The following is a 23652-nucleotide window of genomic DNA, read 5'->3' on the forward strand; positions in this document are numbered from 1 at the left end:
GGGGCTCAGGGGTGATTTAAAGGGCCCTGGGCTCCAGCCGACTGCTACCGCAGCGGAGCTCTAGGCTCCGGCAGTGGGGCTCGGGTGGTGCTTTAAAGGGCTACCCCAGGGGCTCCAGCAGCGGGGCTTGGGCAGTTCTTTAAAGGGCCCGGGGCTCCCCGCAGCAGCCGGAGCCCCAGGCCCTTTAAAGCGCCACTGGAGCCCTGCCGTCGCTACCCCAAGGGCTCCGGCAGTGGGGCTCTGGCGTCACTTTAAAGGGCCAGGGGTTCTGGCCACTGTGGGGAGCTCTGGGCCCTTTAAAGCGCCAGCCTGGGGAAGCCGGTCTGTTCCGGCACGCCGTACTGGCACTTGCCGGTATGCCGTACCAGACCGTTCCGGCTTACTTTCACCTCTGGGTTATGTTGACCACTAATTTGCATCCTGAACCGTTGAGGACTGAGTATCACTGCTGCAAAGTGTGATCAGCCCATCGCAGGGAAGAGAGCGTGGACAAAGCCATAGGCACCATCTTTCTTAGATGCCGGCGGGGGCTCACCCCCTGCTCCGCTCCAGGCCCTTTTGAAAGGAATGAAAATTTGTCACTGAAGTTTATGAAACAAAACGAAAAATGTCAATTAGAAAAAAAATAAATCATTTTGATTTGAACTGAAATGACAAATTTTCAAATGTTTTTATTTTTGTCCCCCACTCCCTCCATTTCCCCCTCCTTTGGAAAAAGGGGATAAGAAGTAAAAAAGGAGGGAGGGGGGAAATCGCCAGATCTGTACAGTGATTTTTTTTTCATTTTAAATCAAATCAAAACACAATTTTTTGCTTTGCTTTGATTCGATGGAAAACTGAAAAATTTCAAACAATATGAAAATGTTCACAGAAAAGTGAACGTTTTAAGAGTGTGAGATTTTCAGGCATCAGTTTCCACTTAGTCACTAGCCCTCCTGGCCAGATAAAGTGTGTTCTTGTCAGCAGAGTGCCTGATTCCTGTTTTCAGAACTACTAGGGAGAGTTGTTAAGTGTCCATTGAGTTTAAATAGTTCAGCAGAAGTGCTGTTAGCTGCTCGCCTGCAGCAGAGTGATGCAGTGGAAAGCATATTGATTGTTGCACTGCAATAGGGTGATTCCACTTCTCTACCCCGTCCCTAATCTCTGTTTGTTGGGTCTTCCGCCCCCCTGTGAATAGCTTTCCTGCCTGCATCTGCTGCTGTTCGAAGCTGTCCCAAGCAACATAAATTGTGACATAAAACTGAGTGGTTTTTTTGCTGCCCTCCTTGCTCCTCACCTGTTTGGGACAGCAGTCATGAAATTGACCCCTCTTGTTAATGTCATTCATCTGCTGCTCCACAAGGCTCTGAGCAGCAGTAGAGGCACTGACGCTGCCTGTCTGCAGACTCAGAAAGATGGCACTTAATTGAGTTGCACTTCGTTTGTGTCTGGAAGGTTGTCTAAGAGCCATGAGGGCTGGAAATCTATTTTTAACAATATAAAAACTGAGATTCTGCCGCAATTGTATCCTCAGTGCCCCACACTCATCTGGAAGACTGTGACTGGATTTTTTTTTGAACCCTGATGTCAGTGGTCTAGGAGCTCAGCAGACAGAGAAGCCATCAGTCTGTGTTTAGATCATGGGTCTCAGAGGTCTCTATTGCATGGAGATTAATTCATGTCAGAACCAAGGCCTTGAGTTTTCCCTAGATGAACGGGAATATTAAAGCCTGTTCCTGGGACTGAGTGGGTGAAGGAATCCGAGTCAGCTTTGTTCCATTGATCTCAACCCTCCAGCAGCCCCAGGCTTTAACTGTCATTTTTAATAACTGCATTTGTATTTACGGCAGAAACATTGTCACAAAGCAATAAATAGAATGGGTCATTATAGCAACTGAAATGATCTCTTAAAGCAGGAGAGATGAGCTTTTCCGAGCCCTGATGCAGCACATGGATTTCCTCACCCTTCCCGGGTGACTGATTAATATTTACCAAACAACAGACACAAGTGTGCGCCCACAAATATCTGCCTCATACCGGATATATAAGCCATATCTTGTTGTTTCCTTATCAGAAATACTACTTCTGCATGTACCTTAGGAAACAGTAATCTCCTGATATGTTATTGCCCTTTGTTTCTGCTGCTTTGTTTATAGAAGAAGCTGTCAGTGGTGAACTCTGATCTTATGAGATTCCATTCACAGTGGAGTCAAGTTAAAGTCCTAGATTGTTGCAATCTTTTGTGTTGTGCAAATGGTAATTCTGGCTAGCGAGGAACCTCTGCTCAGAGAAAATTCCTTTGGGGAAAAAAGAAATTGCTTTATTAAAAGGGGGCTTGTGCCGTATTTGTGGTTTCTTTCTCTCTCCTTTTCATCCCCCACCTCCCGTATGTATATTTTGCCTTAGTTGTGCATTCTACACAATACTTATATCCATTAAAAACAAGCAGGGATGAAACACACAAATCCAATATCCTTGCCTGAACAAATTCGGCTCTGCAGTACTCCTATATCAAAAAAGATATAGGAAGAAACAGAAGGGGTCCAGAGATGGAAGACTAAACCTATTAGAGGCATAAAAAGATTTCTTTACCAAAAGAGATTGAAAGATGGGGACTTTAATTTAGAATTGAGGTAAAAAAGGGGGATCATGATCAAGGTATATAGAAAAATGGATGGTCTAGAGAAGGGAAATCAGGTGCCCCAATTATCCAGTCTCATATTACAGGGACAAGGTGACACTCAGTGAAATTGGAGAGTGACTCATGTAAAGCTGGTCAATGGAAATTATTCTTCTATCCACATAATTAACCTATGGAACTCACTGCCACAAGATAGCAAAAGGCCAAATGCTTGGTATGATTCAGAAGAGGATGGAACATTTAACTGGATAATGAGAACACCCACTATTACATTAGACAGGATAAATATAGGAATATAAGCAGTATAAACCATCCTTCTTCAGGGCATTAGCCAGCCACTAACTGTCCTGGTCAGTTAGGAACTACCCCTGCAGTCAGGTTATTGCAGAATTGTCCACTGTGCCGTTTCCTGCACATTCCGCTCAGGTATCTTGTATTCGGCAAAGACAGGCTCCTGGGCTGGCTGGACCACTGCTCAGATCCAGTATAGCAGCTACTCTGCACCTGTGTTGCTTTAAAGTGGAAGGTGTGCCAGCAGCTGGGTGGGTCTCCATCACCCAGATCCTGGCTGCATCCCACATTAGAGGGGTAAACAGTTACACTGCCCTGTAATGTGGTGCTACGGCTCTTCTGTGCACCTGCCCTATTTGCCGGTGTTAAAACTCTGCACCAAGCTGCTGAAACTGGTTGTTGCGGGATCAGTTCATCGAATGAATCTGCCCCATGAATCTATAGGAGGTGGGACTGGCTCTCTCGGGATAGGGGATTAGGGAGCTGAGACAGGAATGTCCTAGAGGGAAACCCCAGGGGCAGCCCAGCGCAGGGAGGGAACTCAGGCTGAGTTTTGTGCTTTGTTATTGTTTCAGAGTCCCCAGTAAAGCCAAAGTCCAGGAAGAGGAGAGAGGGGGTGCAGGGAGTTGGATACTGACTCGGGATATCCCAGGGGACAGCCTAGAAGGCACATTGTCCTTCTGGGCCAGGGGGAGCATGCCTACAGCTACTCCCTTGATAGAGCCATTGCCTCCCCTTCTCCCCAGCCCCCCCTGTCCCCTTCGGGGTGACAATCGTGCCCACAGGGACACTCCCAGAGCGCCGTGCCCAGACAAGCACGGGCTGTGGTTGTGCTTGGTCGCTGGGAGGGGGAAGCAAGGGGCAGAGACTTCCTGCATCCCCCGGGTCCTGCTTTTGCCTGTGTTCTGATGGACAGCTGCAGCATGACTGGCCTTGGAAAATGGGAGGGGGATCCTGGCTCCAACTCCCCTGTCCGGCTGTGTCTCCTGCAGAAACATGCCCGGGGCCAGGTGCTCTTCGACATGGTGTGTGAGCACCTCAACCTCCTGGAGAAGGATTACTTCGGCCTGACGTTCTGCGACTCCGACAGCCAGAAGGTAAGGCTGGGGCACCCAGCTCTTTGCCGGGCCCGTTCGATGCCCCCCTCCCCAGTCCCATCCCACCCCTCCCTCCAGGCCGCAGCCATGACCCCTGTTTGTGTTATTTCTTGTTGTTTCAGAACTGGCTGGACCCCTCCAAGGAAATCAAAAAGCAGATCCGCAGTAAGTCGCTCAGTGTGTGTGCTGGGGAGATGCCATCCCACCATGTGTTAGGCCTGGGCAGTGCCCTCTTCAGGCTGGTCGGGCTTTCAAAGGAATTCAGCAGCTGCCACTGCTCTCAGTTATGTTACCTCCCCATTCTGCCTACCCCGGTGGGAACTCCAGCCCCTTGGTGCAGCCCAAGGAGAGCAAGAGAAGCAAGGGGAAATGTGGTGGCTGCGGCAGGAATACGAGCCTGATTCGCAGAGTTGCCAAGCGCCTGGAGTCCCCTGGAGGCGGATGTCAGCTGCAGATGCTGTTCAGCACCTCTGAAAACCAGGCCACTGGCATCCGGTCAGGGACAGCTGGGGAATGCCTGGCTGTGTGCGCCATTGGCCGATGGACCACGTGCCACCATTCCTGTGGAGGACCTTTCTTAGGGCAACTGGCTGGATGGCTTTGCTGGTCCTTAGCCCTGCAGTGAACACACAGCTGGGCATCTCTGTGGGGCTCTGTGGGCTGCGTTCTCCCCTCACTCACACCGTTGTCAGTCAGGGGCCACTCCCCTGAAGTCCTAGCATGAAGCTGCTGTGAGATGGGGAATCAGGCCTCGTGTCTGCGTCTTTTGCGGCTGGGTCGGGACAACGCCCCTGGGCTTGGGAGAGGGTGCTGTGAATGAAGGGGGTGCTGTCTGCTCCCTCTGCTGAGGGTGTGTGGCTGCCTTCTTCTGCTGAGGTGTGCAGGCCCTGGGGCTCCTTGGCGGCGGGATTCCTGGCTACCATACGATGCCCATGAGTCATTAGAGTTACCCACAGTGGGATGGGGGGCTGCAGAGCCTCTCTAGCTGGGTGGGGATCCCCGTCCTTATCTACAGCAGTGACCCTGCCCAGCATCCAACGCAGTGCCTTAGGATCCACCCAGCTGCTAACAGACGTCCTTGTAACCGTCCCTGCTCCCTTGGAGAATGGGTGGGGAGGTTCTGCCCCGCTGAGCAATCAGGAGAGCCCGGGCTGGCCTGGAGTGGGTTCCCGGGCTGACAGAGCAGGGTGGGGGCTGGTCAGCTGGAGGAGGAGCAGGAGATCCCGGGCTGGCTGAGAGTAGGGGTGGCAAGGCAGGCTGGTTAGCTGGGCTGGGCAGTGGCTTGCAGAGACATTGTGGAGCAGGAGAGGGGGGCCTCACCAACTGTGGACCTCAGGGAACCTTGCTGGGAAATGTGAGGCTTGTTGCTGTGGCGACAGGAAGAGGTGGTGTCCCTGCATGCTGGAGACTGGGCAGATCTTGGCTGGGCCGACGGTGGTGGGGTCTGCGGGAAGCAAAGGCTGTAGATCCCCAAAGCAACCCATGCTCGGCGGGTTAATCTCTCTGGGCACTCAGGTAGTAACCCCAGGGGAGTCGCCTCTTCCTTCTGCCTGTCCCAGGGGCCCTGGGCATTGAGAAGGGGTGGGACACAGGCATGAGCTCCCTACACTGAGTCCAGGCTGCGGGGCGGGTGCCCTCAGGGAGGACGTGTCCTAGGCACATGGGGAACATGCTCCCCCTTATTCTCTCTCTCTTCCTCTCCCTAGGTGGCCCCTGGAACTTTGCCTTCACTGTTAAATTCTACCCACCAGACCCTGCCCAACTCACAGAGGACATCACAAGGTGAGGGGCCATGGGGCACTCGGTACACTGCCACGTCCCAGGGCTCTTCCTCCCCTCCCTGGCAGACAGCATCTGTCCAGAGAGCCAGCTGCACGGTGGATGGGACCACGTGTGTGCGTGAAAGGCCACCTGTGTGTAGGATATGGCCACCTGTGTGTGTTGGGTGGGTCAGGGAGGGGACTGGCCCAGTGTGTAGTCTGGCGGAGTGCAGGAGGTGTGCGTGTGAAGGGTGTGACTGTGTTCCTCTGGGTGTGCTGTGGGGGGGCCTGGCTGGGAGGGTCTGACCCAGGTCTGTGGCCATGGGCAATGGGGTTCATCTTGGGCTTGGGGCGGAAGGTCCATCCCTGGCAGAGGGCGAGGGAGTCTGTCTTGAGTGCAGGGGCACAAGACGGGGGGCACTCATTCTGAGTGTGGTGCGAGGGGGTTGCTCCTTGTCATGGGGGCACAGTGACGGCCTGAACTGTTGTTGACTGTCTGCCCCATGTACATGTACCCCGCCCCAGTGACCATCTCCCTGCGATGGGCAGACCCCTGTGCTATTTATAATCTGCCTGGCCCCCAGAGAGCTCACCAGGGCGTTTCCCTTTGTCTTTGCCCCCATCTCACCAGCCTCCCCCTTTTTCTCCCCCAGATACTACCTGTGTCTGCAGCTGCGGGCTGACATCATCACGGGCCGCCTGCCCTGCTCCTTCGTCACGCATGCCCTGCTGGGCTCCTATGCCGTGCAGGCCGAGCTGGGAGACTACGACGCTGAGGAGCACGTCGGCAACTACGTCAGCGAGCTGCACTTCGCGCCCAACCAGACCAGGGAGCTGGAGGAGCGCATCATGGAGCTGCACAAGACCTACAGGTTGGGCGCCCCTCCAGCCCCGCCATTCCTCCCTTCTAGTGGGCAGGGATCCAAGCGGCTGCGCCCTGCCAGGCGCTGCTTGTACAGCAGCTGGGAGGGAGCCCTGGTGCTGGCCTGGGTTCCCTGCTAATAGCATCCCAGTGCTCATCTCCCAAGCAATTCCTGCTGACCAGACCCCCGATCCCCCCATGCCCGCAGGATGCAGCTGGCAGCAGTGGCATGGTTCTAATCAGCCTCTGTTTGCTCCCCATCTCCTTCCAAGGGGCATGACACCAGGCGAAGCGGAGATCCACTTCCTGGAGAATGCCAAGAAGCTCTCCATGTACGGAGTCGACCTGCACCACGCCAAGGTACCTGAGCCCCCAGAGTCAGGGCACAGGAGCCCTCTGAGGCCCTCTCTGTGCTTCTCCTCGGAGCTCCTCACTCCTCTGTCTCGCTCCCTTTCTCCCTCTGTCTCACACGCACACTCTGGGTATATCTACGCTGCTGTCAGGCGGTGTGATTGCAGGGCATGCAGACAGACCCACGCTAGTGCTGGTCTAGCTAGCCCCGCCTGCCCAGGAATCTCCATACACACCGGAGCAGCTAGCCTGTGCGGCTGCCAGGGCTTCACTGCTGTTGTTACCGGAGCTGGCTTTGATCTAGCTAGATCAGCGCTAGCGTGGGGTATGCCTAGATGTGAGGCAATCCCACTCCCGATTGCAATGGGGACATCCCTCGTTTCCTTTCTCCGTCTCTCCCCCTCTGACCTTTGTGGATGTCTCTGGACAACATGATACCCCTCTGCTCCCGGTGTCAAGGATCCCAGTGGTTTTCCATTCTCAGGAGGTGACAGCACTGGGAAGTTTGCCGTTCGTCTCATCCAAGCCGGGACAAGCAGAACTAGAGTCCCAGGTTCACTCATGTGGGGCCTCGCTGCCCTGTCATCTAGGAAATGCTGTCAGTCCTGAAATGTGACCCATCCACCAGGGCCTGAGCTCACTCCCTGCCCCCCATCCTCTGAGCCAGCAACACAGCTCTGTGCTGACCTCTGGCGCTAGAGCTTGCAGAGCCAGCTGGCCAGTTTGGGGCCCACTTGGGGATGCCCTTAGCTGTTTATTGCAGAGCGAGCTGCAGGCAGCAGCTGGCAGGCCAGTCCCATGTCGAGCCACTAGGTCTGTCCAAGAACGAGGCAGGGAAGCATCTGCCCTGCTCACAAGAACACAGCGGGCAAGGGGCAGCATGGTCATTTTCACCTCCAGGGTGACGTGTTTGTATCCAGCCCAGGCTGGTAATGGCTGATAGCAATTACCAGCCTATAAAATGGACTGGGTGGGTCTCAGTCCAGTTCACAGTTGGCAAGTGCCCACATCACAACTGGGGCTAATTACACCCCTGCCCCCAGATCCTCTGAGCCAGCAGCACAGCTCTGTGCTGCCCTCTGGTGCCAGAGCTTGCAGAACAAGCTGGCCAGCGTTACCTCTTTGGGTACGGCCTTGCCTCTGTGCGCACTGAGCCGTGCGTCCTGCTGGCAAAGTGAAACCAGCTCCCCAGGCAACATTCACCCCCGCCAGCAGGCACAGTTCTACTGGTGCAAGGCACGTGTGGACGCCGAAGTGCCTGAACCGGTATAAACAGTCCTCCAGCAACAAGACCACAATGCACCTGGTGCTGCAGCAGTGACCGCTCTGCTTGCCGGGGTTCACAGTGCAGGGAAGCGGGACCCCCATTTAAGATCTCCAGTGTGTTTTAGAAAGGCTTCTTTCCCTGCCATCTCTACAAACACACCTGGACAAGCCTGGCTCCGGCTCCAGTTGCTGTGTGGTCCAGGAGCCAGGTCCTAGGTTTCCGCAGCCTGTGGGGGGAGGAATGCAGAGCGCAGCTTTGGCATTCCCACAGGACTACAGATACGTACTCTGCCCTGGGAAAGGCCGTGGAGAACCTGCAGCTCCAGGGGGCTGCCCCCACGACCTGCCCCTATTGTGGCTAGCTTGATGCCATCTGAACCAGGATCCCACCTCCACCCTGAGAGTGACAGTGGACACCTCGCATAGACAAGGCCTTGGGCTCCTTAGTGATTTAGGTGCTTCTGAAAACCTCACCCGGTCAGTACGTTGTAGATAGGGCCCCATTGTGCTGGCTGAGCTGCTGGGGGCGTGGTCCTGTCTCTCCACCCCAGAGGCTGCCCCAGAGCTCAAAGCCATGAGAAGATGGAATTGCCTTTTAAGGGCAGGAAACCCCCACAAAAGAGCACAGGTGTCTCACAGCTGTGAACAGCAGCCAGTGTTCCTCCAAACCTCCTGCTCCATTCTGAGTGGGAACATTCCCCTCCCCCCAGCATCTCCCCACTGGCATCTCCAGCAGGGGACCTGGGTACCGCGTGATGTGTGGTAGCAGCCCAGTGGCACTGCATGCTCTGGAGGGAATGCAGTGGCCGCATTTTACAGTTGGCTGCAGGTACAAATTACCAGCCAGGCTACGGCCCCTGGCATGGTGCTGGCTCTGGACACCTTGCTAGACCACACTGCCAGGTGGTAGCTGGAGGGCTGTTTGCTGGCCAAATACTAATCCTCCTACCTTGTCCTTAACCCTCCCTTCTGGCTTCCATCAGGACTCGGAAGGCATTGACATCATGCTAGGCGTCTGTGCCAACGGCCTGCTGATCTACAGGGACAGGCTGAGGATAAACCGCTTTGCCTGGCCCAAGATCCTCAAGATTTCCTACAAGAGGAGCAACTTCTACATCAAAATCCGCCCCGGTGAGGTGGGTGTCTCTTGCGAGAATCCGTCCCTCGGGAGTTGGGGGGGACACAGGGCAGAGTCCATCCTTACCTCCTGGGTGGGTGTCAGGAAGTCTGTTCTCTCCCAGGGGTGCTCGTGTGCTGGAAAGGTCCATTGTTGTTGCATTGCACCAGAGCAAGGAGACCCCCAAATTCATTTCAGCGAAGAACAAACCAAACCCAGCCTCTCATGTGTGTTATCCAGTGGGGTGAAAAGAGGGGAAGGGTCTGAAAAAGGGAGCAAAAGTGGGATTATCCCCCCCAAAGGAAATGGAACATTTGAAATTTATTTTCCTTACGTGAGAGAATTCCCCTCCCACCCAAAAGCTGGTTAGTGCTGAGGAAAATGTGATCATCCACAAATGCCATCCTGCTGCCGTGTGAGCTCTGACCCTGCCCTGCCACCAGCCGAGTCCTGACAGAATAGCCACCCCAGCCGGGGCCCCAGAGCATGCTGGGTAGCGTTTATAGAGACACCCGGTCTGTCATTCTCCTGCTGGGACCTTGGCTAGGAGGCTGTCGCCAGCCTGAGCCGTTCCCCAGGGCCATAGTCTGAGGCAGCTCCCGAGCAAGAATCCCGGCTGTAACACGAGTCTGTCTCGTGTGCTTCCAGTATGAGCAGTTCGAGAGCACCATTGGCTTCAAGCTGCCCAACCACCGCTCCGCCAAGAGGCTCTGGAAGGTCTGCATTGAGCACCACACCTTCTTCAGGTGAGGAGGAAGGTCCCTGTAAGAAACCGCCAAGGACAGGGCAGGACTCACAGAGAGGAGGCGGGGTGTGCTGTCCGTTCCTGCCCTCCTTGTGCTTTTCACAGGGGGAGATGTTCTTCATTAATGCCCCACGGGGAATCCGCATGGAGGGAGGGCAGTGGTCTGTCTCCTTAGTGCTCCCCCTCAGCTGCCTTTGCCCTGTTGATACCTCTCTCCCCTCTGCCCCACGTGGGGAGGGGTAGTCTCTGGGCCTCCCAGCACTCTCTCCCTGGCCTGCTTTCAGCCTGAGCTCCATGGTCCTCCCTACCTGATATCCCTGGGAGCTGCCCAACTACAGAAACTGCACTCTGGCTTGGCTTCGCCCAGCCAAACCATGGCATATTCCAGCTGAACCCAAGCAGAGAGATCCCTGTGCCCTGCAGAGCGGGGTCCCAATTGCCCTGCTTCGTACAAGGGGAATCCAAGCAGACTGCCGTGAGGAACACACTGTAACCGTAATGCTGTCATCACTAAGGGTTTCAGAGAAAGAAAAGCCGCCTGGAGATGCGTATCTCCCTTCCAGCTCTGTGGGGACCTGACCTTCTGCATTGTCTGATGTTTGGTGGTCTTGTCTAGCTACCTATATTCTGTCATCACAGCAGCTCACAGCACCCCTGTGCAGTTGGGAAGCATCAGCATCTTTAGTTCATAGATGGGGAAACCAGGGCACTCCTGGAGGTTAAGTGACTTGACCAAGGTCACACGGTGAGTCTGTAGCAGCGGCAGGAATAGAGCCCTGATGTCCTGAATTGCAATCTGGTGCCTCACCCACAAGGCCATCTTTTCCTTGCGTTAATGGAGAGTTTTCCTGGGTCTAATATGTAAAAGAATCTGCTGATGGGCTCAGTTTCTGCATGGCAGTAAATTGCATCCTGTGCGGGTTGGGACAGCTGCACTCAGGCCAGGTCTTTGCTGTTTGCTCTGCTCTGCCATGGCAATACTTATGCTCACTCTGGAGTCTTCTGCTTTTTTACCTGCCAGTCTGTGCCTGGCTGGTGCTCCGCATGGTTTCCAGAGCTCGAATTCTAAACAGAGACAACGTGTCCTTTAGACTGTTTTTTACAACCATTGCATCTGAGGCCCTGGCCTCATTGCAGGAGTTTTGCCATTGGCTTCACAGGGGCCAGGATTCCTCGCCTTCTGCCCCCCCACAAGCCTTCCAGCTCCAGACTAGTAACTGCAGGGTCCCTGCAGCTGGCTGCACTGAAGACTGAGGCCTTGATTTTCAAGAGGCCACCAATTTTGAAGGCCCAGTTTGAGACCCTTGGAGCCTGATTTTCAGAGCAGCTGCAGATCAAGCTGGGGTCAGTGTCTCTTGACGCCTCTAATAACCAGACTCGAGGGGCCAGATTTTCAGCTCTCCTCTGCATTTCTGACTGAGGTTGTGAGTACAAAAATTATGGGCCCCTGTCACTTTCACTTGGGCATGCCCGTCCCTGATTGTGTCTGCAAATCAGGTGTTGACAGAGAAAGCGCACCCACAGGAACCCCAAGGCCTGGTCAGACCTGGCCCCAGGACTCTCAAGTTGAGCTCCCAGAATTCATGGCCACTCTTGACCCCTGATACTTGCACAGACAGTGCAGGGAGTGTAGGGAAGAGTTCGCTTGCAGGATGGCACGTGGACTGGGGAAGAGAGCCTGCGTCTTGAGATGCCCATGCTGGATTTCCCAGGTCTCATGCTGCACAAGTCTCTGCTTTTATCTCCATCTGACACGCTTTCAGGGCTGACAAACCAGCGTTTAATACATCAAGGCACACGGCGCCACCCTTCGCCCTGCTATATTCGCCGTGTCAGCCCTCAAGAGGCCAGCGCAGCCCCTTTAGAGCTTTGCTTATTTAGATGGGCAAAAAAAAATAAAAATGCCCACACATGGCACATGGTCTCCACGGTGCTCTCGATTGCTTCTAGTAGAGACAGTTTGGTTCACTGGCAGTGCTGGGGAGGGAAAGATTAGTTTGGGGTCAAACCAAAAATGAATTTTTCCAAAATTCTTGGCGAATGGGGAAAAAAAAATCCGTTTGGGGTGAAGGAGCCATTCTGCTCCCCCTGCAGTGGAATGTTGGGTTCAGTTTTGAGCATTTTTTAACATTTAAAAAAAATTCCTAAATAATATGAAAGGAAATTTCTAAACGAAAAGTCGCTTGCAAGAAAAATATTGAAATGTTTTGATTTTTTTTTTCAGAATTTTTCCTTTGTTTTTGTTTTGACGTGAAGGACGTAACAAAAGCAACACCAATTCGCAAAATGTTTGTGTCGCCGAAAAGATGTCTCCTGGCTGTAGTCCCTGTATCTCCCCTGCCCACTGCTCCCCCCACCCATACACAGAGTACCCCTCATTTATACGCACCTGCCCCCCACATTATCATCTGATTTAGGCACATGCCTTTTTGACTCTCACTTCACCTCACTGCCATCCAGTCCCTCACCTTCTACATTTGATGCTGAAGTCACTGAGATGTAGGGTGAGGCAATTTGCACCTTCACCATTTGGGAGAGGTACAGTGGATGGGAACAGCCAGTGAGATGGAGGCAAAGAGACCAGCAAGGAGGCAGAGGGCTGGGGAGTTCTGCTAACAGGACAACACTGTTCCTGGAAGCAGGGTTAAGAGCCCAGGTCTTGGGGGAAGAGTGGCTCTTTATTTGAGCTCCATCTACAATCATAGTTTCCATCCATGCCTCCAGGTAGCTGGATGTTGCTGCTGAAATGATCTGCAGTGAAACAATGAAATGGCCACCATTAGGATTCAGAGTGAACAACAACCTCCCTGCAATGACAATGTTTGGTGATGCCTCTTGGTCTTTTCCTGGTTTTGCCCCCCCACTGACCGCCAGTCTCCATGTTGATCAGTCCCTGCCCCGTGTTGTGAACGGAGCTGGCCTGCCAATGACACTCTGCTTTCCTCCCCCCTCCACCTGCAGGCTGGTGTCCCCAGAGCCGCCCCCAAAGGGCTTCCTGGTGATGGGCTCTAAGTTCCGCTACAGTGGGCGGACGCAGGCCCAGACCCGCCAGGCCAGTGCCCTGATCGACCGGCCTGCGCCCTTCTTCGAGCGCTCCTCCAGCAAACGGTACACCATGTCTCGCAGCCTCGATGGAGGTACGCCCCAAATTGGGGAGGGGGAGGGAGATTGGTTCATTGGTGGGAGCCGGGAGGACAGGCTTAGACTACGGGGCCGTGTGGGCGAGGGGCGGCTGGGCTCTGGCACTGCAAGTTCACAGCTCCCTGCTGCTGCTGTCGTCGACTCTTGGGGGTCAGGGGGTTAGCCCTCAGGAAGCTGGGAGATTGGTACTGGCCAGGCACAATCATGCAAATGTCACCCCCACCGCGCTGCCAGTTCTCCCAGTCCTGACACACGGCCCCTCCCCCAGCTCTGCCAGTTCTCCCCAGACCTGATCCGCAGCCCCTCCCCACAGATCTGCCAGTGCACCTCCCCCCTCTGCCTGTGCACACCAGTCCTGACCCACAGCAAGCCACGCCCCTCCCCCCTATTATTCCAGCCCATGTCCCCATCACTACTCGCCCCAGACCTGCAGCCTCGCTTGCTGCCCCAATGCTAGGTGTGCATGTGTAACCCACACGCCACCTGGGCGTGGTGTTTTGTCTCCTCTAGTGGCGCCTTAGAGGGAGATTCTGAGCCCCGCTCTACAGCCTTAGCTAATTTAGCTCGTGCGGTAGAGGCTCCTGCACTAAGCTCCAGAGGTCCCCGGTTCGATCCCGATGACCGGGATCTGTCAGTGTTACACACGCAGATCTGCCAAGGCACTGGAAATGTTTTAAATTCAGATCCTCGAGGGACCCTTGGTGCTGGGTTCTTTCTGTCCCATGGATAGGCAGAGTTAGGGTGACCAGACAGGAAATGTGAAAAATCGGGACGGGGTGGGGGGTAATAGGATCCTATATAAGAAAAAGACCCAAAGATTGGGACTGTCCCTATAAAATCGGGACATCTGGTCACCCTAGGCAGAGTTAGGCTGAACACCAGCACTGCCGCCTTCTCTCCCCCAACCCTTCCTCTGAGCTCCTCCCTCCTTACCCTGTCCCCTCCCTTGGTCGCTCACAGGCAGTGTTTGGCTCTTACTGGGGCAGAGGATGCTGACATATTGCATCCCTCTTACCCCTCCCTCTCCCCATCCCCAGCACACTTCCCAGACCAGCAGTCACTGCTGATTCCCCTCCCCTGTCTCTCTCTAAGCTGCATGGATGACAGCAGCTGTAGCTTCTCTCAGGGGCTGTCTGGGGTGGAATCTGCAGACCCCCTAGGTTGGGGGGATTCTAGAGGCAGCTGCTGGCCCTGGCTAGTTGACAAGCCCCCTGCCAGAGGCAGGCCTGGGCCTTGATGAGCTTTGTGCTCACGAGCTGCTCGCAGACTCCTCCACGCCCCCGACAGCCCTTATGCTGCAGGGCGAGGGGCTTGCAGAATGGCGGGGGAGCAAGAGGGCAGTAAAGGGAGAGGGACCAAGGCAGGACATCAGCCTTTCCCCCCACCTCTATTCAGCAGGAACCATTTAATCCAGACACTGCTCACGGCAAGGATCTGGCCTAGCCCAGCCAGGCAAGTCCCAGAGGCTGTTTAGTGTCTGTTCAGCAGAGAGCACCGGGAATTCCTTAGCTAAAGCTCACAGCTGGAGGGTGGACTCAAGGTCTGAAAAAGGCCTTTTCCTCCTCAGACTAGTCTGATTCCTGAGCGCCCCTCCCAGTGTTCAGCTGGCTTGGGGTATTGCATGCTTGGGGAATGGGCCGGATTCACCTCTGCTCTGCACCTTGGTCAATTACTCCTGCGCAGAGCGGATGTAAAACCCTCCCACGCTGATTTGGGAGCACCCACTTTATACTCATTTCAGAGGGGGGTAAGTGGTGACGTGAGGTGCAGGTGTAGCAGACCCACGTCCAGTTTGCCTGACTCAGCTCGGGCTCAGATTTTTAATGGTATTTAGGCATCGCTCTGCTCAGCGTTGCTACGCCTAACTGATTCAGGTGCCTAAATTCTGCAGACTTTCCGTGAGACCCAGCTGAAGTCAGTGAGGCGTGGCCGCTTGCAAAAGGGGGCCCTACAGCCTTGCCTCGACTGGGGGGAAGGTGCTTTTTTCAGCTGAGCGCGCTCACCTCGCTTGCAGACCTCACTTGATGAGTTAAGCTAGCCCCATTACGGGCTCGGCAAGGCCTGCGGAGCGGTGTGAGAATGGGCGTCAGTGAAGAGTCTATACCTCAAGGAGGGAGAGGAATGGGAGGGAAAACGTAGCCTGGACATCAGGGCAGTACCCTGGCCATGGAGGGCTGTGGAATTGTCTCCCAAGGGAAGGCTGGAAGCCTCGTTGCCTGGGACGTTTAAGGCGAGGCTGGCCGTAATCCTACGAGCATATCTGTAAGGACCAGGCCTGCGTTGGCTGTGGCTGGGGGAGGGGTGGGGCCAGCTGGGCCCATCTCGTCCTCTTCCACCTGTAACCCCTGTGATCGGTGTGTTCCCCTCTGCACCCTGTAGAGTTCTCGCGCCCGGCCTCCGTCAGCGAGAACCACGACGGAGGGGCAGGGTCCGAGAGGCGGGACGAGGACAGTGAGTACAGCGGGTGGCAACGCTCCGAGGCGGAGGATGAATTTGAGGAAGTGACGACCCCGACGAAAATCAAGGAGCTGAAGGTACAGGACCCACTGGGCAGAGACCAGGAGGGTGTCGGAGGCTGGTTTGGAGGGGTGCCCGCTCTATGGATTGGCTAGGGCAACCCCCAGCCTGCACCTGGAGAGAGAAGGAGCCCAGGATGCTAGAGGGGAGGGGCTGCCTCCCACAATCTGTGTCTGTCACACAGCGGTGTCCTTCCCTGCTGGGAGATGCCAAGACCTCCCTGTGAGGCTCTGGCACTGGCCTGAGATACCTGCTCCCAATCCCCTGGACTCCAAGGTACGGGCTTGCCCGTCTTATGTCAGGAAGGGGGACTCTCCTCCTTTCCTTGCCTCATGCCTTTGTTAATCCACCTTGGGCTCACCCATGAGATGTCTCCCATACAGCTGGCCAGGGAGGGCTTTCCCAGCGGGACTCCCAGGAGGTCTCGCAGGGCATCTGCCAGGGCTGGCACTGCTTGACTCCTTGGTGACAGCAGGGAAGGAGGCCCATCGCTAGGTATCTCCGTAGCAGTTCTGCTGGCCTCAGGGTTGCACTGCTCAAGCTGGGCCAGGGAGTAGCTCCTATTCCGATATACCTGGAGAGTGCAGTGCACCTTGCAGCTGCCTTTGGGGAGAGGCAGAGCATTTCGGAGTTGGTCAGAGGACTGTCTGGGTCCGGGAAAGGCAGCCGCAGCATGTAGCCCTGACCAAGGGATGGACCAAGCACTGTCTGCTCTCCCAGTCCTCCTCCGCTCCCCACACAGACACTCGCACTGCACACCCAGGCACATGCAGACACTCGCACTGCACACCCAGGCACACAGATGCATGCGCCGCTCACGCAGGCACTCGCACTGCACACACAGACACTTGCACTGCACACGAAGGCACATGCAGACACTTGCACTGCACATGAAGGCACACGCAGACACTCACACTGCACACACAAGCACGCTCACCGCGACACTCACACTGCCTACGCAGGAACATGCAGGCACTCGCACTGCACACGCAGGCACTCGCACTGCACACCCAGGCACACAGAAGCATGCGCCGCTCACGCAGGCACTCGCACTGCACGCACAGACACTTGCATTGCACACGCAGGCACATGCAGACACTTGCACTGCACACGAAGGCACACGCAGACACTCGCACTGCACACGCAGACACTCGCACTGCACACACAAGCATGATCACTGCAGACACTGCATATGCAGGCACACACAAGCACTCACACTGCACCCTCAGGCACTACACTGCACACGCAGGCACACACATACTTGCACTGTATGCACAGGCACATGCAGACACTTGCACTGCACACACAAGCACGCTCACCGCAGACACTCACCCTGCCTACGCAGGAACATGCAGGCACTCGCACTGCACACCCAGACACTTGCACTGCACACCCAGGCACATGCAGACACTCGCATTGCACACGCAGGCACACTTACACTGCACACAGACACTTGCAGACACTCACACTGCACACGTAGACATCCCCAAAGATGGCCGTTGACACCAGATACTCACCTACAAATACACCTGCTGTCACAGACACACACACACACACACACACACACTGAAGTACACTATCCTAGTGACACCAGTTGGGTCTTAGGGGAGGCATCCAGGCCTGTGGCTTCTCCTCTCTATCTCCACTTCTCAGGGGTCTGGCCCTCAAGGTCTCCCTGCCCTCCTTTCCCACTGAACAGGGAGGTGGGTTTTCTGAAGCTCCACATCAGTTTGTGACTAGAAATCTAGTGGTGTCAGCAGGGCATCGCTGTGGGAAGCTCACACCGTAGGAGTCCTGTCTGGCACTGCTAGGGCACTGCTGTGGGGAAGCTCACACTGCAGGAGTCCCAGCTGGCACTGCTAGGGTACCTCTGGGGGGAAGCTTATGTTGCTGATTTTGCCCCTGGCATTGCCCAGGGTCCTGTGTTAAACTGAACTGTGATGTATGTGACAAGTTCCCTTGACTGACCATTCCGGTTCCTTTCACCTTCTCTTTGCTGCCAGCCGGAGCAGGAAACCACCCCCAGGCACAAGCAGGAGGTATTCTCTCTCTGGAGCATCTTACTGCCCATTGGTGCATCGTATTGTCCATCTCCTTTAAAATAACAAGCACCCCATCTCTTCCCCCCCCCCATAAAATGTGTCCCCTATTTACTGGAATACAAGATGCACCCAAGCGTCAGTGGGGAGCCTTCCACTCCGGAGAACTGTCAGATAAACCCCGTAGCCAAGCACACAGATGCTTTCCCCGAAGCACAAGCAGCATCTTCTATCCCACTAAGTAAAGCAGCTCTCCTTGCCTTGTGTGTGTGAGCAAGAGCCCTCCCATGGCGCTACAGCCGGGTCATCGTGCCATTGGGATGTCCTGGCTACTGAGCTCTTTACTGACTCCTCTACGTCTTCTCCTCGTGTCTCTTCTGTGTCTAACCCTCTCCTGCGGGCCCCAGCTCCCTCACACGGAGCAGAACAAGACTCACAGCCCCCAGCCCCGTGACTTCCAGTTTTCAGCGTTATCTCCATGCCAGCCTAGCTCAGAACTCCACATGGCGGCTCCTACCTGAGCTCTGTAATTCCACTGGCGAGGCGTGGGGCAGCATGGAGTGATGCTGCACCCCCGTTAGGCATTATTTCAGATACAAACCCTCGTGCCAACTGAACCGTTACTAGGGTTCCTCTCCTAGCGAGCGCTTTGGTCAGGTGGCCTGCTGAGTTCCAGGACCAGCTCCAGCACTGGCCTTCAGGAAGTCACTTAAGATCTTTCTCTGTCTGTTTCACCCATCAGTTAATGGGGAGCATGAGGGCTAGTGCATAATGCTCTTGGAAGATGGGTCTTGCTAGGGAGGGTTATTGCAAGGTTCAGTGTCAGCTCAGAACCAGGCTGCTATTGCCTAGTCTTCGCTAGGGGTCTGTGAGGGTAATTAACCCTTGGAACAATTTATATGGGGATGTGGTGGTCTTTAAATCAAGACGGGGAGTCTTTCCCAAAGAGATGCTCTAACTAAAATCTCTGCCATCATATCCTGCACAAGGGTAAGCCCCTTTGGCAAGCGATCTGCTGTTCAGCCCCAGGTAGTTGGTTTATTTTCCCAGCTCCTGCAGGTGCCTGATCCTGTTCCCTCCATGGTCTGTCTCATCCCTCATTCCTCTCTGCATGTGCCATTCTCCATTGCTGTCATGTGCACCCCAGTAACACCTTGTGCTAGTGATCGGCGAACTTCAGAATGGCTGGGTCTAGGATGCAGATAACGTTTTGGATTCTTATCCTAAACTTCTGTAAGCCTCTTGGGTCTGCAAAGTTGGCTGGACTTCTCATGAGAAGGGCCTTTCTCAGGCCTCTTGACTCCTGCACAGAACCCAGAAATGTACAGGCTGCTACAGGAACTCAAAGTAAGGGCAAGGAAGAAGTTTATCTGAACCTTTTTGAACCTCCAAACAGGTTTGAGTTCGGGGCAAAAATTGGAGTTGGTTCTTCTTCTTTTTGAATGGGTTCGCCCATCCCTAGTACAGAAATAGGGGGTCTCACAACCCTCACGATGTCATGGAAAGGATTGGGTCTGCTATAAAGATAGGGCCTGAATCGGTGCGTGGACCTGAACACCCCTGAACCCTTATCTTTATAATGGGCCAAACCCAAACCTCTAGACACCGTAGCACTCGCGGGAGGGCCAAATCCAAGTTTGGACCAATCGCCAGAATCCAGTTCCAGGGAAGCCTTATGGAAAGTCCAGTAGAACATTTTCAACTGGTTCCAACTGGCAACTCTGTACAATAGATTGGAACAGATCTGGCCTACTGACTTAAGGGGTGTTGAGGCATGATGACCCTCCAGCAGAAATCAACAGAGGCCAGTAGAATCTAGTAGAGACTATAGATGACTGGAATGGAGGTGACTCCCCTTTGAGTCCCACCGTTCTACTACTACTGAGTATCATCTAGGATCACCCTGACCCTACATTTGGATCCCAGGGACCTGGGCTTTAGGATGGGAAAGGGGTACATTGATGAGTACCAGGAAGTACGTGTAAGTTCTGCTGGTCACTTTCAGCTGTTCCCTGGAGCTGCCCTAGTCTGCGGGGTGATTCCCGGCACATTTGGCTCTTGAGAACCCACATTCAGGCTCAGCATGAAGCAGGCCCTCCCTTTCCCACAGCGATCCGATCTCTGCCTCGCTAGTTACCTTCCCGTCTCCCTCCCAAAGTTTTTAGACAAACCAGAAGATGTTTTGCTAAAGCACCAGGCCAGCATCAACGAGCTGAAGAGGACGCTGAAGGAGCCCAACAGCAAGCTAGTTCACAGGGACCGGGACAGGAGGCTGCCTTCATCACCAGCCTCTTCCTCACCCAAGAATGAGGATGAGACGCCAAAGGGGACCCCGGAGAAGGCCAGTGAGGTTCGTTCTGTCCTGTCAGTTTTGTGAAGGGGGTTTTCTGTTGATTTGTGTCTGTGGTTTGGTGGGAGGCGAGTATAATTGGTGCCCCGGGGTCCCTGTGCTCTGTGCCACCCAGGAAAGAGTTCAGTGGAGGGTGTGCATATGGCAGCGGCCCTGGGTTGGCCTGTGGATTTGACCTCTTCCCTAGCCTTTGGCAGTGCTTACCCCCCGACACCACAGGAAGTGCCACGCTCAGACATTTGAGTGAGGACTAAAGCCCAACCTCCATCTCATGCAGGGATTGGCCAACATGGCTCCATTGCTCCAGCCAGGGGAGTGGGTTGTGTAGCCCACCCCATGGCTGGAGCCAGTGGTCCTATCTGGAACCCCTGTTGGGTGTCTTACCTCGTCCTTCCTATCGTGATGGCTTCTCTGCTTGCTTCAGGGATGCTACGGAGGAGTCAGGCCTGAGGACTCTCCATGGCCGATCTCCCCGTGCTTGCAGCGTGGAGGGAAGTGAGCGCATAATGCCGGCTGAGCTGTCTGTGGTGCCAGAGTGCAGCTCTGTGCTAGATTCTCCATACGTCCACCATGCGTGACAGGGAGCTGAGAAGTGGGTCCTCTGGGCTCGCTGGGGTAGGCAGGGGAGAGTCTGGCTGCTTCTGGCTGATGTTGAGGGTTTCCGGCCCTCACTGCTCCAGAAGTGCTGGGAGTGGGATGTGGCAGGCCTCACAGACTGTGCTTTCTGGTTGATGCTCTGTTCTGTCTGCAGGGGAGCTCTGGAGATGGCTCTGCAGTCCTGGCATCTTGTACACAGCCCCTTGCGGCGTTAGGGGAATGGGGCTGCAGATACCGCAGCATGTTGAGCTACCCCCCACTGGGGCTGTGAGCCAGAGATGAGGAAGGGCAGGTGAAATCAGTGAGCACTGTGCTCTGCTGGGCAATGGCTTGGACATTCACCTGTGGAGAAGCAGCTTGAGGTGGATTGGGTGGGTGAGCTGGGAGCGGGAGACTGGCTGTTTCAACCAAGACATGGGTGAAAAGCCACAGCAGGCATCTGGGCTTTGTTGGTAAAGGATGCCACCTGCTGTTAGCTTTGAGCATTGACTCCCTCAATTCCTGGCTGAGGACAGAAGACCTGAGCAGCATCTAAATGGCAAGGCCCTCTCTCTGTCCCGCTCCCTGCCCCGGCTGCAGGGCCCCCTTTATCTTGGATTGGCTGCCAGATCTGTGCTTTGTACAGTGCCGTGCACATCTGTGGAGCTGTATCAGTACTGCTCGTAGCCATAATGGGGCTGGTGGTCCCCAGCTCTTTGACCTGGAGATGCGGAAGGGTTCTCTGAGCAAGTTGCCGGGGCACGCCTCATACTGGAGTTGCCAGGACCGTGAGGCAGGCCCATTGCTGTCTCTCAGCTGACTGAGGCTGTAGAGCAGCAGGGGGGTAAGGGACACGGGCGTTTAACACAGGCTAAGGAGGTTTTATGGCCTGAGATCCCTCTGACGTGGGCTCCTCATACCGTAGTGCTGATCTCCGGCTGATCCTGTCACTGGGGTGTGTGGGGGCGGGTTTTGGCACCTAGTCAGGGTGGCTCAGCAGTGAGGGTGACTGAGAGGACGGGGGCAATAAACTGGCAGCCTTGCCAGCCTGGGGAACTATCAGCCATACCCAGTCGTTATCCCTTGCCTCCAAACCACCATGAACAGAAAGCAAAACTTCCAAGTGGGGCCTTCTACCCGCAGCTTCCACCTGGTATCTCCCTTCCTTGGGGGGTACCGCGGAAGCCTGGCTTCTCCTATAGCCCCCCTCTCCCTGCAGCTTCCCGCAGCTCTTTAAGGGAAACCCCATCCCCTTCTCAGCTGGATCGGAGGAGTGAGGAGGGCTGCCTAGCCTCAGGCTTCTGGCCCTCAGAGGGGCAGGCACCCTGGTCCATTGTACCTGTCGGAGAGAGGGTTCTGTAGCTGTGAGGGTGGGAGTGCTTGTCACTGGTGTGGGAGTAACTACCTGCAGATCAGCCTCTCTGGCGCTCAGCCTTGACACTGCCTGGTGGGTGCTGGGCTAGATCGCCCTGTGCCGGGGCTCAGGCTGGCGGGCAGGCCGCGGGGCAGCTGAGGTCAGCAGGAAGGAGTGCATCGCTCAGCAGGTCTGCAGTCTTACTGGCAGTGGGCAAGGATGAGATTTTTAAACAAATGGAGAAAGCACAAAGCCCCAGCTGGGGACTGCAGAGCTGGAATATTCATGACCGTCATTCATTCATTTGGTCATTTATTCATTCGTTCTCATTCTCTCTCTCTCTCTCTCTCTCTCTCTCTCCCCTTCCCCCCCCTGGCTGTGGGTGCTCGGGCTTCCCTTGCTGAAACAGAGGATGGAAGAGGATTTCCTAGAGGAGTTTTCAGCTGAGCATGGAGCTGCCTTATCCATGGAGTCTTTCACCCAGAAAAGTCTTGCCTCTTCTCCTGAGGTTATCATCAGCCTTTCCATTTCTCTCTCTTTCCCCCACCCACTCTTTGTCTCTGTTTGTTTACTGGACAGCCATTGCCAAGCAGTCTCCGTTTGTAGCCCCTTGCGTAATTCACCTCAGGGCCCCTGGGAAGATTTCCTGCCAATGCACCAGCCATGCATGGGCAGCCAGTCAACTGCTAACGGGGCATATTCTGAACTGGTTCTCCCATGGTAACTGAGTGATAAGGGTGTGTGTGTGGAGGATTAAAGGCATAGACAGGTCCAGCACTGATCTCTGGAGCAGGGTTAGTCATCAATACTGATCTGGGAGCCTCTTTACGTTGTCTTAGAAAATACTGGTTTGGCTGTGGTGTTGGTGAGAGAAACCAAGCAGCGAGGCTGAGCAGTTCTTCCTTTATACCACCTAGAGCTGTGGTGTTGAAACTCGTAATCTAAGCAGGGTTGGGTCTAGTCAGTTCTTGGCTGGGAGCCGAGCCCTCCAAGGAAAACCAAGGTGCAGCAGGAGGTGGTGCTGGTAATTCAATCAGGAGATGGTTCTCTTTAAGTCAGTATAGAGGTAGACAGAGCTAGGTGCTATGCTGGAGCTGCTCTGTCTCCTCAGAGATGTAAATCTGAGGTGCAGACCACTTTTCCCTGATGATCCCTGAGTGTTTTTCTCCATAGAGGAGGTGCTAATCCTGGTGTGCTGGCCAAAGTCCATTTTGGGTAATTACGGGACATCCTACCCACTTAAAGCTCCGCTGCGTTTGCATTTGGTTGTGATGGCTTTCTTCACCTCCTATCCTAAATGGTTGGGTAGGGTTGTTGCTATGTGCTTTTAACCAGCTGCTGCCCTGCTCCCTGGAGATAGGTCCAGTTGGGTGATGAGGGAAGTGATGTATAGTGGGCAGACACTTGCGGATACTGTTTTTTCACAGTCCTCACTCAGGCAAAGCTTCCGTTCCTGAAAAGGGGGTTTGCCAAAGTAAAATCTGAGCAAGGACCCTAGGGTTTGGCCCACCATTTGTGAAGCACAGTGGGACCCTTCTGGATGAAGGGTCTTATAGGAACGTATGG

The 23652-nt window shown here is 54.8% G+C and overlaps 1 protein-coding gene across 8 annotated transcripts in view; it reads left to right on the forward strand.

The window, feature by feature from the left end:
- The window catches only part of EPB41L1 (erythrocyte membrane protein band 4.1 like 1), a 152007-nt gene that overhangs the window by 102390 nt on the left and 25965 nt on the right, over positions 1-23652 (forward strand). For 3 of the 8 annotated variants that reach the window (XM_084645238.1, XM_084645231.1, XM_084645232.1), the window contains exons 5-16: positions 3904-4008; positions 4131-4173; positions 5715-5790; positions 6422-6640; positions 6903-6990; positions 9231-9383; positions 10013-10110; positions 13071-13246; positions 15630-15784; positions 17771-17806; positions 19965-20156; positions 22496-22594. In XM_084645238.1, coding sequence (XP_084501364.1) covers positions 3904-4008; positions 4131-4173; positions 5715-5790; positions 6422-6640; positions 6903-6990; positions 9231-9383; positions 10013-10110; positions 13071-13246; positions 15630-15784; positions 17771-17806; positions 19965-20156; positions 22496-22594 — 1440 coding nt within the window. The remainder of the gene's footprint in view (positions 1-3903; positions 4009-4130; positions 4174-5714; positions 5791-6421; positions 6641-6902; positions 6991-9230; positions 9384-10012; positions 10111-13070; positions 13247-15629; positions 15785-17770; positions 17807-19964; positions 20157-22495; positions 22595-23652) is intronic. The other 5 variants (XM_084645234.1, XM_084645237.1, XM_084645233.1 and 2 more) reach the window with 4 other exon arrangements.

This window comes from Lepidochelys olivacea, assembly GCF_965140295.1.
Source record: "Lepidochelys olivacea isolate rLepOli2 genome assembly, chromosome: 13".
In the NCBI taxonomy this organism is placed as follows: Eukaryota; Metazoa; Chordata; order Testudines; family Cheloniidae; genus Lepidochelys; species Lepidochelys olivacea.